The sequence below is a fragment of the Teleopsis dalmanni genome, chromosome 1 (genome assembly GCF_002237135.1).
Source record: "Teleopsis dalmanni isolate 2A chromosome 1, ASM223713v2, whole genome shotgun sequence".
NCBI lineage: Eukaryota > Metazoa > Arthropoda > Insecta > Diptera > Diopsidae > Teleopsis > Teleopsis dalmanni.
This window is the reverse complement of record NC_051846.1, coordinates 31,423,705-31,442,316: the sequence shown is the minus strand read 5'-3', so window position 1 is coordinate 31,442,316 and position 18,612 is coordinate 31,423,705. Positions and strand designations below refer to the sequence as shown.

At 29.8% G+C, this 18,612-nt stretch overlaps 2 protein-coding genes across 2 annotated transcripts; both read right to left on the bottom strand.

Moving 5' to 3' along the window:
- Positions 1 to 892: 892 nt before the first annotated feature.
- LOC119672104 (phospholipid scramblase 2-like) lies at positions 893 to 9,546 on the bottom strand. Its single transcript, XM_038083070.1, has 5 exons — positions 9,478 to 9,546; positions 9,092 to 9,252; positions 1,311 to 1,810; positions 1,082 to 1,240; positions 893 to 1,022 (listed from the first exon to the last, which is right to left on the bottom strand). Exons 2-5 carry the CDS (start codon positions 9,219 to 9,221, stop codon positions 993 to 995), a joined length of 819 nt encoding a protein of 272 aa, XP_037938998.1. The 5' UTR covers positions 9,222 to 9,252; positions 9,478 to 9,546; the 3' UTR covers positions 893 to 992.
- A 3,542-nt stretch (positions 9,547 to 13,088) lies between these two features.
- Positions 13,089 to 17,537, bottom strand: LOC119679080 (phospholipid scramblase 2-like). Its single transcript, XM_038091243.1, has 4 exons — positions 17,103 to 17,537; positions 16,876 to 16,996; positions 13,352 to 13,842; positions 13,089 to 13,256 (listed from the first exon to the last, which is right to left on the bottom strand). Exons 1-4 carry the CDS (start codon positions 17,535 to 17,537, stop codon positions 13,089 to 13,091), a joined length of 1,215 nt encoding a protein of 404 aa, XP_037947171.1.
- Between the last annotated feature and the right edge of the window lie 1,075 nt (positions 17,538 to 18,612).

Here is an 18,612-nt window from a genome sequence, read left to right as displayed (position 1 = left end):
TGACTAACATACTACTTTCTTAAAGATTCTGTACACTTTTAGACAAGTTTTTAAAACAGGCATTCTTCGATGTGCAAATAAGCCTTTTGTTTGGTTTTGTAATTGTTCCATGCATCCTCCAAATTAGTACTTAAAATTAGTTTCCTAGTAATACTGCAACGTTTTTTTTGATTCCCGTTCATACCATGATACCGATTTTATGCTTAGAGGTTCTCCCCAAGTAAGCATATTAAATTATAGCTATCAATCACATAACTGTACAATCGAAGAACTGCAGTCTCTAGATTTTTCTCCGATTATATCCCTATGCTTAACCCATCTACTAGACTGAGTTTGGACTAGATTACTAAAAAGATGTCTTATAAACCATCTCCGAGTGGAAATTAAATGTAACGGTGACCAGAAAGAGGAAACTCTAGTTGGAGATAAACACTGACAACCTATTATTTGTAAATGCAAGTTCTCTAACATCTTGCCACCTACTTGAAGCAATTGTTTTTTTTTTAGACAGACCATATAGAAAAATTTGTTACTATTAAGGTTCCTCAAAATCAGGGTCTTAAGGTGTTAGGCTGGTCTAAGGTCTCGTCGTTAAAAATCAAGACAAAATACTTAAAATAACAGTAACCGATTTGGAATGTTGCCAGTTTACATGAGAACGCTGAATCCAATTTACAAGAGAACAAGGTTAAGTATTACTTTTATATGGAAAATTATAAGAAATTTAATATCAACCAATTAAAAGAAATATCGACTAGTCTATTTCTTTCGGACTCTTCACTAACCGTCAAAGTGTTCATCTTTAAATCCGTATACGATTTTCAGGTAGTCAACTTGGTGCATCAATAAATTTTGGAGTAAAATTAATGGCATTAACATATATTCATATATTTATTTATATAATATTAAAGAATTTAGGACACAATACACAACATGGCTACATGTTCAAAATACATTAACAAGAAATAAACATACAAAAATCCCCAAGTAAATTAATTGGTGTGTTCGAAGAACATCATATCCTATAAAAAAGAAATTAATTTAATATAAAATATTAGAGTATAAATTATTTTTTAATTACTATTAGAAATGTGGCTCCTAATAATACTGCCTTAATACGAACATCCAAATCCATAGGAAAATTAATACCAAAGAAATCAGCATCTGTGAAAAATTCACGAGTAAATCCAGACCACTTCTTTGAGATTTTTCCAATAATGTCACCATCAAGGGAAACAACCTACAAAAATTAATAATTGTTAAATGATAGATTATTATTAAAAATAATTATATTTATTACTTCTGCTTACATTAAAGTTTACATCATTACAGCAGCTAGATACACAACAGGGGCCCTCAATACGTAATACAGTTTCATCATTAACATCTTTTATTCGAAAAGATGGTAAACAAAGTGTCCATTCTTGTTCTACACGTCCGATTACTTGACCAGGTGGGGCAGAAATTTCAATACTCTGCAAACAACATGGAAAACAACATGCGGAACAGGCTAATGGTCGGTAGAGATGAATTACTTCTTTCTGAAAATTATCAAAAATTCTCATATCGAATGGACGTGCTGGACCACAACAATTACGAGTACAACAATCGGTATCCTCCAAAACGTAGTAAGCTTTTTGACCGATCGCATTTTTAACAACGTATTTGTTATTAGTCTCGAAGCCTGTAAAAGCCTCCAGAAGTTCAACTTTTTGATTTATCAATAGTTGATCCACAGTTGTTAAATATTCCAAACCGGGTGGGCAGTTAGGTATATTAGAGGGCGCAGTTATCCATTCTGAAACAGCACCTATTATATAAATGTTTCAAAAATTTTATGAAAAAATGATATGTTTAACATATAGGCAAGTTCACAAATAATGTATAAATGAAAATTAAAAAAAATGCAAAATCGTTTGAGTAAATGATCTATAAAGTATAACTTCTTACTAAAAACAAAAGAAATGCTATAGCGATTATTATTTACACAGGATTTTTGCGAATTCATCAAAAAATCTAGTTAACATGTACTATAAAGGAAATGAGATGTAATATTACATATTATTCTATATTAAATGGCTTTCATACGTAATTCGGTAATTCGATGGGTTTGTAATCGATAAAATAATAAAATTAAAGTCTGAACGTCATAAACAGAATAGTTTTTAATAGGCATAATTGCTGAAAACTATTTAAGAAGTCTAAAAACTGCTCTCAACGCAAAACAACTGGAAAAAGTACTTATATCAAATAGAGTTCATACACCTTTGGATATTGAAATTTATATATGGGAAAGTATGTTGACGATATGTCAAAATGCATAATGTTTATATATATTTAAGGTTTTGTTCGTGTTACAGAGCAGTCTGAATGAACAAAATAAGATGTGGGACTCACAGCTAAAATATGCAGTTCAAAAGCGAAACCTATTCAGGTCATGAATTGGTGTAGTGAAATCGCAATGCCTCATATCTTGATGTATAAACTTATTTGAAATATAACTATTTGCAAACTTTAAATATACATTTTAACTATATTTTAGAAGAGTTATATGAGTACAATATGAGTGACATTTACCGCATCTTTACTAGTAAATTTTATTCCATAACGACCTAGTTTCGTTTACATTTCTGGAGAGAACTGCAAACTAGGAAGTGTGGACAATTGAGTGGCAAGTACTAGATACAAACATTACCACCAATAAACACAATTATAAATATTAAATATATTGATATTGTAAATGGATTGTAAATGAAAGAATCTTAAAACTAATGGGACACTATAGCCAAGGTACAAACATTATCGTTGATGAACAGAAAGACAAGTAGAAATAATCTCTCTGAATTGTAGTAGACTTCTAACGTATTGGAGAGCAGAATTCTAGAATAAAAATTCCAGAATGAGAGTAATTAGTATTGCATCTGCTGGCAGAGAAACGAAAGAAAACCTTTTTTAAAATTTTCGCCTACTTTAGAAAAATCACTTTTCAACAATATGTACATATGATGTCTATGCAAATATTCAAATAACCGGTTAGTAACAAAGATGGGAAACAAAACGGTACGAAAACTCTAATAGGACTTATGGAGCCAGTCACTACTTAAATCAACCAACTAACCAATGATATTCATTTCACTAATAACGACACTTTCTTTTGGCCCATTTAAATATCTGTACATACAGCAACATCTCTGACAACTGCTTGCCAAGGCAAGGCAAACACTCTGCTCAGTGACATTTATTTCGCAAATGGTATCAAACAAAAATATGTAAGCATAGCTAAGCAAAATTGGGTAAATGAATCAGATCTCAACATTGACCTGATCCAAACTGGACAAAAAACTACTAGTTGATCTACTCAGCACTACGGTATCGGTCATACCATACTAAAAAATCCTGTTCATATAAAAATGTGCTTACTCTGCAATAATTGTGGTCATGGTTATGGTTTTGTGGATGAGGATTAAACTGTGCTCGATTTCATGTGTCAGTATCCATCATTGGCTTGGAAAAGTCTTGATCGAGTTATTATTCTGCAAAATTAGGGACTTAGCCAAGTTTTAAGATCTTCAGGTTGGTTCAATTTTATATAAATGGGGAGTCGTACCTTTCGGCTTTGCTTGTACGCTTATCTTTAGTCTGCGTATAAACAACGCTAAACCGTGGTGCTACAACGGGCCATTATTTTAACTTAAGTGGACTTTTGACACAAGGTCTTCACAACAACCTTACCTAAGCTAGCATCTAATATTGAAAGTATTTATTCTGTTGTTTTACTTGTATGGTTTATTATTATAAAGTTGTGTACTTTTTTAATTTATTTCTAACCATATTGATGTTACTGTTTGATAGCAAACAACTACTCTTTTTATTTACTTTTATGTAGATATGTTATGTGAATTAAGTTAATTAATATGAAATTAATTAATTAAACTTTATATGACTTCATTTAATATATTATTTATAACTTTTTCTTAAGAATTACCTCAACAATACCCCTTGTTAAGTTGATAAATACATTATCCAATCATTATCGACTTATCTGTAAGTGCGAATCATTTTGACAGTTTATTCTTATAGAACTCGAAACAAAAAAAAATGTTTTCCTTGAATACACATTTTCAACAGAATAATGTTCTTCCAAGATTATGACGTGTATAACATGAACACTTATTACAAGTTAACGTATATAATTAAACATATAATATTAATCGATTACCTAAAGGGTGGAGTTGTAAAACATGTATACTAAAAAGTAAACAGTTATTAAGTAAACAATGACGTAGTAGATTGCATATGAATAACTAATATAATATTCATAATTTTTCAAAAACCCCAAATAGACAATATACTATTTAGTAGGAATGACTTTTTATTAATAATTTTTAATTCCGAGAATAAAGATTGCATTTTTTAAATATGAAAAATACGGAAATATTAAAAATACTTTAAATGGCAAAATGATTATACTTATATTTATTCATTATAAAAGTTATACGATGTTTTAATTATTTCAGGTGACTTTATTATGTGAATCAATTGAATATAAACATTTCACTCAAAAGTTAGAGACTTTGAGATTTGAATTTGGATTAATTTAAAATCAACCTAAATCACTATGTTATTCATTATATATTCTAAACTATAACACATAGCTCATAGTATATAGCAATAAATAAGTAAAGAACTGAATTTTTAATAAACAAATAATGTTGAAATGATTGTAGTGGATCCACTTAAACCTATTCACCTATTATAAATCTCGAAAGTTATAAAACCATTTCAATACTCTTCAATTGGAGGTCTTACAACTGATTTAGAACTTTTAGATATTAATATTGGACAAGCAAGAAATATAAATTTACAAATATCGTCTAAACAGCTGAGACAGTCTATAAAAAAAATTAAATTTTGGTTATTTGTTATCTGTATGTGTCTATAGGAATTATATCTATAGGAATTCCATAAAATGTTTTAAATGATTGCTCATGATAATATGGTAGGGATGTATCATATTCATGTGACAAAGGTTTTTGCACTTAACATCAATTTAGATATATCATTTAGTATGAAAAATTTTTTAAAAAATATTGCATGATTTTGTTTTAGAAGCTCTAAAAAAAATAACTCGTCCATGCATTTTTAGCTGTATATAACATACATCATGATCATATTGTGCTTCATTATAAACGAAATGCAGTGTGGTGTAAAATATAATACATAGATATATATAAACATTCTTATATAAGAAGTTTAGAAAACCTCTCATCATTGGCATGGTTCTGTCTGCAATAAAGCAGTGTGAATGTACGTCAGAGGCGTCGCTAGGCGTCAGCGATGTCGGCGACCGCCGACGGCCTCGCGCCCACAGGGGCCACGCAAAAAGTTACCGACTGTGGATTCTAAGCACTTAATAAATATTTTGAACTATTTGGTTTGATAATGGCATTAACCATATTCGAAATATTTACGAATATTTATACAGTAACCAGATTCATGTTCACAGTTCCAGTCAGTATAGCTTCGACGGAAAGAAGCTTCTCAAATTTAAAATTGATTAATTGACGTACTAAAGAACTATGATGATCCAAGAGAGACTATCTCCATACGGAATTTCATAACTAAAGCGAAAATAGCAGCTGGCGCAAATTATGATATAATTTAAAAAAAAAAATAAAGTGAAGCTAAAAGTAAAAGATTAGCGATAAAACTTTCAATCATTCTTTGTCATATTAGTGAATGTAACTTATTTAGTTTTACAACTGGATTATAAAGGGGGCCTCGCAATTCTAATCTCGCCGACGTCCAGAGTTGGTCTAGCTCCGCCACTGATGTACGTTTAAGACTAATTCCGTAAGAAAACTTCAGTTTGCTGTATGAACATCGTTTGCGTATGCGGTTTATTATACATTTATTGTATATATAGATTTATTACATGCACATATTATTTATGTGGTTTACAGTCTATGAATGGTATTTATATTTTCAACCTGATTGTTTTTAAAAATAAATCTTAAATCATGTGTATTTATATACAATAAGTTGCAATATATTCTGATAATAAGAATTTCTCTGGTCTATGTATTTTTCTAGAAAAAGTTTATATACTTACTCAAAATATCTGACTTATACAGTTATGAAGATAAACACGACAGTCTCAGAGTAGGAAATATTGTTTAAAAATGCTTATGCATGGTGGTTTTTAAATAAACTGTAGACTAGTATGAATAGTTATAAAAATTACTAAACTCCTAAGCCGATTAATAAGCTTTACGTTATGTATACAATCTATACAATGGTAAAACTTGGAATGGCAACAGTTCTTATTATTATCGTAGAGAATTCAGAATTGTGACCTGAAAAGACTTGGATTCAATATCTCGAAGTCCAATTTGCTCAATAAATTACGACGATCATCAAAATTTTGACTTTGATTCATGTGTTTTGAACTCTTATACTTTTGCCCATTTGTTCATAAATCAACCTACATTATTGTATCAAAAATCTGATGATTCCTAAATTATTTTTATTTATAACAAATTGTAACAAAGTTTTTATAAATATTTAAAAATGGAACATTATGGATCATCATTAATAAAATTATAATTAATGATAATCATTTTTAATAACAATAATCAATTATATAATTCAAATTAATATTTTCAATGTTATTTTTAATAATTTCAATAATATAATTTTATTTAAGTAGTACTTCTAGGTCATGACTAACTAGTATTAAACATCACATTAACTTTCTAATGATTTTATTTTCTATATCATCTAAATAGATATAGCTATAGATATAGACAAGAATTATCTGATTATATAGTCTTAAAAACAGTATAGTAGACAGTGGTGGAGCAAGACCAACTCTGGACGTCGGTGACATTAGAATTGCGAGGCCCCCTTTTTAATCCAGTTGTAAAAGTAAATGAGTTACATTCACTAATATGACAAAGCATGATTAAAAGTTTTATTGCTAATCAAATTAAAATAAACACAAATTAAAATAAATGAATTTTCCTACTTTTAGCTTCACTCAATTTTTTTTTAAATTATATCATAATTTGCGCCAGCTGCTATTTTCGCTTTAGTTATGAAATTCCGAATGGAGATAGTCTCTCTTGGATCATCATAGTTCTTTAGTACGTCAATTAATCAATTTTAAATTTGAGAAGCTTCTTTCCGTCGAAGCTATACTGACTGGAACTGTGAACATGAATCTGGTTACTATATAAACATTCGTAAATATTTCGAATATGGTTAATGCCATTATCAAGCCAAATAGTTCAAAATATTTATTAAGTGCTTAGAATCCACAGTCTGTAACTTTTTGCGTGGCCCCTGTGGGTGCGAGGCCGTCGGTATAGTATACGTAGATCATCACTTTACTAAACTAGGCAAAGAGCTCAGTAAAAGAATTTTTGATTATCTATATCGATAAAGGAAAAGTTAAAATATAAGTAAATAATATACAGTTTATTCACTTAAATGAGAAAACGTTCTTTCTTGAAGATAATTTATCATATCACAACTCAATACAGAAAAAATTCTTTATACAAAATTATTAATCATAAGTCAATGATAAGTCAATGATTAAATAATGGGAATAGGGAACCTAGATTCCAGTCAAAGAGATTTAACTGAAATAAAAAAGTAATCGTGAAAACAAAAATAATCTGTTTCCATATATCAAACGAATAACTACTCTAGTAATCTATTACTGTACAGTAAACCTATTTCAGATTTTAGAATGTATTTAATGAATATGAAAATTAAGTTTTTTAATATTAAAATAATATAACTCATTATTATATATTTTTTTTTTTTTGAAGAAATACTAATACGAGGTGTGATCAAGAAGTTGAGAAAATTTTTAACTTTTCTTTAAAAAGGATTTGTTTAATTTTTAATTTTTTAATTTGACAATTTATTTCAACTTTAATATCAATTAACAGATCCGTTACGATAGAATTTCTAAGGAAGAAGATCAAGAATCATAACTATTGAATTTATATCGAACTTATTTCGAATTTGTATCGAATTTATATCAAATTTATTTCGAATTTATATTGAATTTTTATCGAATTTGAAATACTTATCGTATTGATTTTTTTTATGAAGAAACCTATATTTTATTCGATTTAAAAACTATTGCTTTTTTATTCTATTTCTCAAGATTCAGTACTTTTTTCATATTCAAAACCCATTGCTTTTTCATTCTATTTCTCAAGACTTCAATTTTTTTTTAAGAAAATTATTACAAAAACTATAGTTTAAGATGTCAGTTTTTAATTAATTTTTTTTATAAGAAAACCTATCACAACAATGATAGTTTGGGATGTTAAATACAATAGTCCAACTATGGATGTAGTACCACAACTGCATAATGTTTGTATGTACCTGTATAATTAGAATTGAGATCTTATGTATTTATGCCTAAGGTCGAAGAAAATATATGTAGACAATTTTTGTTGCGAATGTGTTTGTGTATTACAAAAATACACAGCGACAAAAAAGTGTATATTTATTAACTAACATAATTTCAACAAGATTTTTATATATTTGCTGAATTAATTATCTTCGTTTATTTAGCTTTTTAATAAAATTATTGACATAACTTATATTAAAACTTTATTTTTTTCAAAACTTAAAAACTTTCAAACAATGAAATATTATAAAAATTTTACCAGTTTTGCTATGTACACACAAAAATTTTTTACCTATACTCTATGAGAATTTAGAAGAATTTCATCCATCACTACTGAGGGACTGAGATGCCATTTATTGATTTGTGAGAAATGGATAAAAATCGCAGATGGACAAATAAGTTCTCAAAAGCTCTCTGATCTAACATTTTATCACATAAAAAATCTATAAATACACTAATGTTTGTCTTACTCATCCGCTCGGTAAACATTAAGCATCGCAGCTACCTGGTAGTTAGCATGTGCTTTACTAGCTATACTCAAAAAATTCCCTAGACTAGATAAACAAGATATAGCGAAAGCAATTTCAAAATTCTTTTACATATTGATAACACCCCGTATAGTGTAAACAATGACTTCATAAAAGATTTAAAAGTAAATACCTGGTGGAGGTACTACAACTCCCGGTTGTGCTGTTATAGGAGCATATTGTCCATTGAAATTTGTTTGGAAACCACTATTATCCACATGAGGTTGACTTCCATCAAAACTTTGATTGTAATAAAGTGACATGGCATGCAATTTTTAATCAGATTACCTTGTTCTGATAATAATAATTATATTAAAAAAAAATAATGTTTTCTAATAAAAGTTCACCAGTAGTAAATTTAAAAAAAAAACTACAATGTTATATACATATATATATATATATATATATCCAATATTTACGTACAATTAATTTCACTAAAAATTTAATTGAACGATAATAATAATTTTAATTTCACTTTATTCAATTAATTTTTTTTAAGTTATTATATTTCATACTAACACGAAATTTAAGCAAATATTATTTTTATTTTTGTTCTTTCCGAATTACTCGCGCTGTGTTCAATCAATGAAACATCCATAACGACTGCTCTATGCTTCTGACCGGCCATGTAAACGAGTTTGGGCTTGGCAAGAGTATACAGGGTCAAATAAGGGTGCAGTATGATTGTTAAAAAAGTTATTACTTATCATATCAATTATATGAATTCGTAAAAGATTTCACTACTATCCTGTAAATATTTCTGCAATATATCAACTTCAGAAGAATTCGCTTTAGCTAAATGCGTTTTGTTATTGCATCGTACAACAGGTAATAGAATTTAATTAACATTTATTGTTTTGAACATGACTATAAGCAATTATAATAAATACCAAACTAGCCACTCTACTAAGTACATCACATATATTAAGCTGATGAAACCCCGAACAACTATAATATTCTAAAGTAATAATTAGCAAGTACATACCGCAATAATTATACGTACAATTTACATGAATAATTCTATGCATTTCTAAATAAATTCTTTTTATGCCCGGAAATTAGCAAAATTATTTCAATATAAAAATAATGTTTATATTAATGTTCTGAAGCTATATGAAAATGTGCACGAATCGCAACCTATGGTTTCTAAATGTATGAATATTAAATTAAAATCTATAGATTTGAATTTCATTGATTTTTGAACTCAAAATTTTTGCTATTGCATGTTTTTACATGACCGATGTATATAGGGTGTTACCTAACTATTTGGTTCTGCTATAGTGCGAACTGAGACCCCACAGCACGTATCAGAAGTATACCATGCACTGATATATGTACATTTGTGCTAGACGAACGTACCTGAGATCATATATAATACAACGCAACGGATTGTCAACGCTAAATCTAGTCGATGAATTTGTTACAATAACAGCGCTGGATAAAGCATATCCAAATATAATTAGCTTATATACCATGTACTAACTGTTATTGCTAGTCATGTTACCTACCACCGACAAGAAAGGTGGTCTTTTCAGGCAAAAAGAGAAGGAAGCAGAAAGACGTGAATATGAAAAACTTGAGAAGCTGGATGACAAGAACAAGACTCGAATATTCTATCAGAAAATCAAATGCCTAATAAAAGGTAATAAACTGGGAGTTAATTTCTGCAAAGACCACAGTGATAAGCTGATGATAGATGTCCATAGCAATCTTAATATTTGGGTAGATCACTTCTCGAATCTACTACATGGCAGTAGTAGTAATGTAACTGAAAGCAAATATAATCTCGAATTTTCAATTATTAATGCTGAAATAATCCTCCTGATCATAATCAACTTAAAACAGATAAAATGCGGCTCAAAAACAACAAAACTGTAGGCTTTGATGGATTACCGTCGAACTGTTTACGAGTTCGTAAAACTGTTGGCGAAGACGTATTAAAATGCATGCAAGAACTACTTCGCAAAATATGATCGGATGAATACATGCCCAACAATTACTTTGCCAGATTCAGGTGATCCTACAATCTGCGCCAATTATCATGGGATCAGTCTTTTAAATATCGTATACAAAGTTCTGTCAAACGTTTTATGTGAAAGATTAAAGCCAATCGTCAAAAAAATATTTGCACCTTATCAGTGTGGCTTCTGACCTGGCAAATGACAGTGCGTCAAATCATGGACAAGACCCATTAAAAGCAAATCGACACAAACAATCTATTTGTCCACTTTAAAATCGCTTTTGACACTACGGCAAGAAGAACTCATTATGCTGCTATGTTTCAATTTGGTATCCCAGTAAAACTTATGCGACTTATGTTAAATGAGTAACACTATCAGCTTTGTTAGAATCGAGAAGAACCTCTCAGAGTCGCTTGGTACTCAACAAGATTTCAGAAAGGATGACTTTTTGGCGTGAAACTAATTTAACATAAGGTTGGAAACGATACAGATGTAAGATTAAATCCGTTTTATGTCACCCGTAATAATTGAATACAAAAATGTTTTTCTTTTGCTCGTCTTCACACTTTGGTGGTCTATCAGAGCGCTCGCTGCAATTCACATAGAAATTACTACTTTTACTACATTACATGAAAACTATAAAGACAAGTATGGTTTATACTCTATACTCTATACTAATTAGTAGTAGACAATACAATAAAACTTATAGTTGCAATACTTAATACACTTCTTTTTTATGTTACATTGCAATACAGTCTATAAATAAATAAATAATATTTATTTTAATGAAATATCTAACCATCTTTCGGCCAACAGTAAGCGCTTATAAATTTGCTGCTGAAAAGAAACTGATTCAAGTCATTTGTAATAAATACAGTTGTGGAACATAGCTACTGAATAAAGTAAAGAAATACAGTCCTCACTCTTATTACTAATATGTATATTCACAAAGAATTAGATGATTCTTGTATAAAAGATGTATTCCTAAAACATAGTTATAAACACCTTAAACGATTGATTACCAAATCTGTCGTAGCTGTGGGGAGGACGCATCTCATCTTTTGTGTTTTTGTCCAGCTCATGCACGTCGTCAATTTAGTACTTTAGGAGCCCCCTTCCTTGAGAACCTGGATCAGTTACAGGATCTGGCTTTAAATAGCATTCTATGCTTCACAAAAGGTTCTAGGTGGTTTTAAGGTTTTTATTATTTATATACGGCATCACAATGGGCCAATAGGCCTAAGTGGATCCACTGGGGATCACCGGTATAACCTATCTTAACCTAAACGATTGATTACCATATAACCCAGTGGTTGCTCCTCTATTAGATGATACTAGTGATATTCCAAAGTTAAGAAAAGAGATCAGCCTTTCCGCCAATAATTAATCAAGTTATTATAAATGAACGGGTTTAATGGAGCACATTAATTTAAATTAATATTACATAAAATTTGTTTAAAATTTTATATGTTTTAAATAAAATATTACCATTAACAAAAGAAAATACATTTATTTAAATTTATTTAAAGGCAGTTTTATTTTGTACTTTAAGTTCAAATTTACATCAAAGGTAAATTTATTTTGTACTTTCCTTTTGTACCACATCTGAATAAAATGCATCTATTTAAAAGGCACATAAGACATTGGAGTGAAGTGAATTAATTAATTTAATTACTCTGCTCAAAATATGTCATATCCTATAAAAAAAAATATGTGATTAATATTAAAAAAAAAAATTATATTTATCGAATCTTTAACACCTTTCACATATAAAGAAATATTCAAATTTAATTAGGTAAAATCAAATATCCATTTGTTGGACGTTCTTAATAACAACCGTCCTCCAACCAAATTTCGATTCACATACAAATTAAACTCTCTTAACCGATATCTCATTAATAAGAAGCTTTGATCCGTTATAGATTACTTGTCTTCGCTGACAAATGCAAATAGAATTTAAAAAATATTAAGATATAATGCGAATCACAGAATGACATTGAAATACTGTGTAGGAAATTTTTTTAAACTTAATTACCTCTGTAATTTACTGTTCATTTCAGTAATGTTTTTCAAAAAATATTTTTTTAATCATTTGGTTTCGTCAAGAACTTAATAAATTTTTTCTACATCGTTGTGAAAGGTATTAAGAAACAATAAGAAATTTTTAATTCATATTACTATTAGAATGGTTGCACCCATAAGTAGTGCTTTCGAACGAACATCCAAGTCCAATGGGAAAGTAACCCCAAAGTTATCGGCATCAGTGAAAAATTCACGAGTGAAACCGCCCCATTTCTTTGCAATTTTTCCAATTGCTGTACCATCGAGTGAGAGGACCTACAAAAAATAATTAGAAAAATTAGAATGTGAAGAAAGAAATAATATATAAACTGGATAATTCATTTATAACAATATATCCATTGAATACTTACACTGAATACCACATCACTTCCGCAACTAGCTAAACAAGATTGACCCTCAATACGTAATATATTTTCATTATTCTCATTTACAATGCGATAAGCTGGTGTGCACCATCCGGCCCAAGCTTGTTCAACACGTCCAATCAAATTTCCCGGTGGTGCCGACACTTCGATACTTTGCGTACAACCTTGCGAAAAAAATTTTGCACACATCCATGGCCGATAGAAGTGCAATACTTCATTGTGAAAGTTATCGAAAACTTTCATGTCAAATGCACGCGATTTACCAATACAGTTGCGAGCCCACCAATTACTTTCCTCTTCAGCATAGAAAATTTTTTGACCGAGTGCATTTAAAATAGCATATCTATTATTAGTCTCCACACCAACTATAGCTTCAAGAGTTTCAACTTTTTGATTTATCATTAGCTGATCAATAGCTGTTAAATATTCCAAACCAGGTGGACAGCCCGGTATCTTAGCAGGAGCGCTAACCAATTCTTAAATATAATATAGTTTTTATTATTAGATATATGACATCATTATATGAATTTAATTTTCTATATTACATTGTTAGTATTATTATTACGTTAGATTGTTAGTATAAGTATTACGTTAGATTGTTAGTATTATTATTAAGTTAGATTGTTAGTATTATTATTATTATCAAAATTAGTGGGTTAATGGCATTCAAAATGTAATCACAGTTTCAAAACTTATTTTTTATATTTTTTAACAAATTTTACATTTCACTATGTGTGTTTTTATAACTTAAATGTTTCACAAATTATTTTTAAAAATTTTTTAAATAAAGTTTTTAGTTAAATAAATAGAAAATTATTTTTTAAATGAAAGTGCAAAATATAAACAGATACGTATATTTTTTTAAAAAATATTATTATTATTATTATATCACAGTATAAACATTCGGTAATGTTGGCACAAACACTACAGAAACTATTAACGCATGTCCAAATTTTCCAACAGAACGAAAAATAATTTACGAAAAAAATTCCATATTATCCAGATTTTTAAGAGAATCAATCAACAACCGATAACATATATATAAATAACCAGGCATACATATGAAAATTTATTATAGGAAATAAGTTGGAACACAATATGGTTGACCATAAAAATCATATATAAACATAAAATGTCCATTGTTATATAAAACTCAAAATTGTACTTGCCAAAACTAACAGATAACTACCAATTTCTAGATAATACTTTTTCTACAACACTAAATTATTAAACAATAAAAGACATCTCAATCTCCTGATCTTAAACACACCAATATTCTTGTCTAAAACATTGATTATGAATATTTGCTAAACACCAAAACACCATTACGAAAAAAATTCTTCATCTGCCTGTCAGATATATAAGTTTATATATATGATAATACATCTTATTGTAACTCTACCAGCGACAGATCAATGACTATTCCCAAATAAGCACATCCTTTCCCAAATAAGCACATCCTTTCCCAAATAAGCACATCCTTTCCCAAATAAGCACATCTTATCTTAAAGACTATATTAATTTGTACAATTGACGGCCTTTAGAAACTTACGTTTCAGAAAAAAATTTAATTTTCCCTGAAGTAGTACTTTAACAAAACCTATCAATAAATTTTAGAATCGAAAAGTTTTCAATATAAACAAATAAATAAATTTAAGCTAAAATTTTTAGTTCTTAATGATGCTGTTGTAATTGTGGTTTTTTGTAATTACACCTTTATGTTAACATTAAACAATGAATTATGTACCGATGTTCTTACTTCTCAATTACTAACTATATAAAATTATATATTTTATTTTAATAATTAAACGTTTTAATGACCAAAAGAAATTTTTTTTTTATTTTTTATTTTATTTTAAAATTTGTTTTCTTAGTTTACTAAAAACTTCTGTCAAATTGATTTCTTGAATGTGTACCTTCTGTTCAAAAAGTCGGATTTTGTAAATAAAACACACAAATTTAAATTTTATTCCAAATTTATTTTACCTCCTTCAAAATATTCTGAAGGGATACACATATGCCAACGCTTAACCCAATCTTCCATACACTTTTCGTAGGCACGTGAAGGTATGGCTTTTAGTTCAGCGAATCCTCTTTTCTCTTTTATCGACTCAAAAGGCTTACCACGAAGGGGCAATTTGAGTTTTGGGAACAGGAAAACGTCGCACGGATCCAGATCTGGCGAATATGGTGCCTGAGCGATGACAGTGGTGCCGTGTTTGGTCAAAAAATCGCGTACAACAAGAATTTTCCATAGTAAAACTCGGTAAATGCACTTGAGGTAGTCTCACATTAACAGCTGCTGTAAACAAACTAATTGACAGATGGCGCTCAAATTTGTATCAATTTTAGCCTTTCTTGGGTGTACCAACTTAACAAAAATTTTTGAAAAAAGTTTATCACTTAAGAAGTAGTTAACAAACAACAAAATCCGGACGCTTTTTGAGCAGAAGGTACTGCTTTATCACCACAATGCCTTAGTTTTAGAAGTAATATTTTATGTTAAGGTTTTTAAAGTAGTAAAAAAATTAGTTTTTCTGGCTTGGTCTTCATAAATTATCGAAAAGATAGACGAAATGTGTAGAAGTCAATACTGAACATTTTAAATGAAACCAAATTAATTGCCCCTGAAATTTAAGTGATGAAAAACCAAAACGGACCAAACCCATAGCAAAACAAAATACATTTATTTAAATTTCTTTAAAGGCAATTTTATTTTATTAAAATTCACATCACACGTAAATTAATTTTGTACTTTTTTTTAAAAAGTACAATCCCTGAGTAAAATGCACTAGTTTAAAAGGCACATATGACTTTTGAGTGAAGTGGATTAATTCATTTAGCTCTCAAAGTGCATCATATCCTATAAAAAGATATGTAATTTAGATTTAAGGGAATGAATAATGTAAAGAAAAGTTAATTACATTTTAACTGAATCTTGAATACCTTTCACAAACAAAGAAATATTATAATTTTATTAGGTACAGTGAAAGCTCCGTTTAGTGGGCGTTATCCTAATTAGGTTTTATTTTCCATAGAAACTACATTGTATTGTACGGGCAGTTCTCTTAATAAGATCGAATAATTTATCAATTTGGTGCCCAATTAAAAAAGCTTTCACTGTTGATTGTTGATGCAAATTTTCAGCAGTTTTAATAATTTTATAAATTATTTTCCATCTATTATAGATTATTTTTTTTTATTAATCTCCGCTGATGTGTATAAATTTCATCAATCAAATTTTTTTGTTTTTTTTTTTGTTTTTGCTGCACAAACATAGATTTCATTGCATCTTCGCTGGCAAGTAGAAATTGAAGTTCAAAAATTAAGATCCTCACAGATAATAGTGAAGAAAACAGACACGTCTTTGTCACTATTACACAAATATAATTACCACACAATCTTAATATATTTCTTCTACATAATTGTGAAAGGTATTAAGAAACAATAAAATTTTTTAAATTGATGTACTATGAGAAGAGTTGCAGCAATAAGTAGTGCTTTCAAACGAACATCCATGTCCATTGGGAAAGCAACTGCAAAGTTATCGGCATCTGTGAACAATTCACGAGCGAAACCACTCGATTTCTTTGCAATTATTCCAATTGCTTCACCCTCGATTGGAAGAACCTGTGAAAATAATTAGGAGAATTATTTTGCATAATGTGTGTAAAGAAATAATATGAAAATTGGGATATTCATGGAGTTCGTTACTATATTTCCATTTAATACTTACATCGAATTTTTTAGTCTTTCCGAAAGTAAGTTGACCCTCAATACGTAATATTTTCTCATTATTTTCATTTTTAACGCGAAACTTTGGTGTAAACCATGATCCAGCGTTGTTTTCAACACAGCCAATTAAATTTCCCGGTGGTGCCGATACCTCAATACTGTCCGTACAAGATTCCCGGCTGAAATGCAGTACTTCCCTCTGAAAGTTGTCGTAAACTCTCACTTCAAATCCACGATTTTCGTCGCAGCAGTTACGACCGAACCAACTACTTTCCTCCACAGCAAACAAAACTGTTTGACCCAGTGCATTCAAAATAGCATATCTATTATTTGTCTCCCCACCACCCATAGCTTCAAGTATTTCAACTTTTTGATGTACCATTAGCTGGTCAATAACTGCTAAACATTCCAAACCAGGTGGACAACCTGATATCATAGCCGGAGCGCTGACAAATGCTTAAACATAATATATTTTTTATTATTAATTATATTACATAATAATAGCATATGTTATGGAGTTTTTATTTCTCTATTTAATAATAAGCACTACAACAATAATTTACAGTAAGCACTATGATTATAATTAAGAATAAGCACTATTGTGATTCAGCAGTGTTTTTTCTATAATCTACACTCCAACAAAGCAAAGCCAAAAAAAGGACTGTAAAACTGTTATCCACGCGTTAACTAGTTGCTTCGAACGAGCTGCTCAAGCGAAAAATATGTTTTTGGGCTTACAAGGGTCGTGTACGATATCACTCCCTCTCCATTGTCTGGGCGTAACAATGTGACAATAAAATTAGGGATGTTAGGGATTTTTGTTAACTGTCTTATAGTCTTATATGACTGTCTTATTCTTCCTGTAGAATGGTCATCAGCTCATAGTTGGGTTGAGTTACCTTAAATGGTACCTTGAAAGATAGTCGGACAGTATCGTGTCATAGGTGATCAGTCAAAACTGTATATTTTCTACCTTCGCTCATGTGTTTTACGGTTTGGAAAATGTTAAGCAATTCTTTATCATACGTTCTGTGTCGGTTTTATGTCTAGGTAAGATGCTATGACTAAAAACCGAGTAATTCGAAGTGACACTTCGTATGTATTATAATGTTACATCTACTATTGAGGTTCTTGCATCGACATGGAGTACTAGCTTATCGTCTGTGATTGGGTGTGCTAACGTACTTGGTTCTGCGAATATATTTTGTTTTGAGTTGCAGCTGATGCGACAACGTACGTTTGCCGTATGAAACGTCGATTATAATTGACCGCAGCTAGAAATCGTCTTAACTCCTGAAGAATGTTTTTTTATGAAGTCAAGTGTTGTAAAAACAGATTTGTCGCCTAATGTCTGCGTAAAGTCTTGCACATGCCGTATTGGATATCGACAAGGTATCGTCTGGTCACATGGTCGCTACATCCCAAATTTTTTTTAACAGAGTCTAATGGGCTAGTTCACTCACTCAGCTATGATTCACATATTCGCATTTTGCGACAATAATGGTACGCGT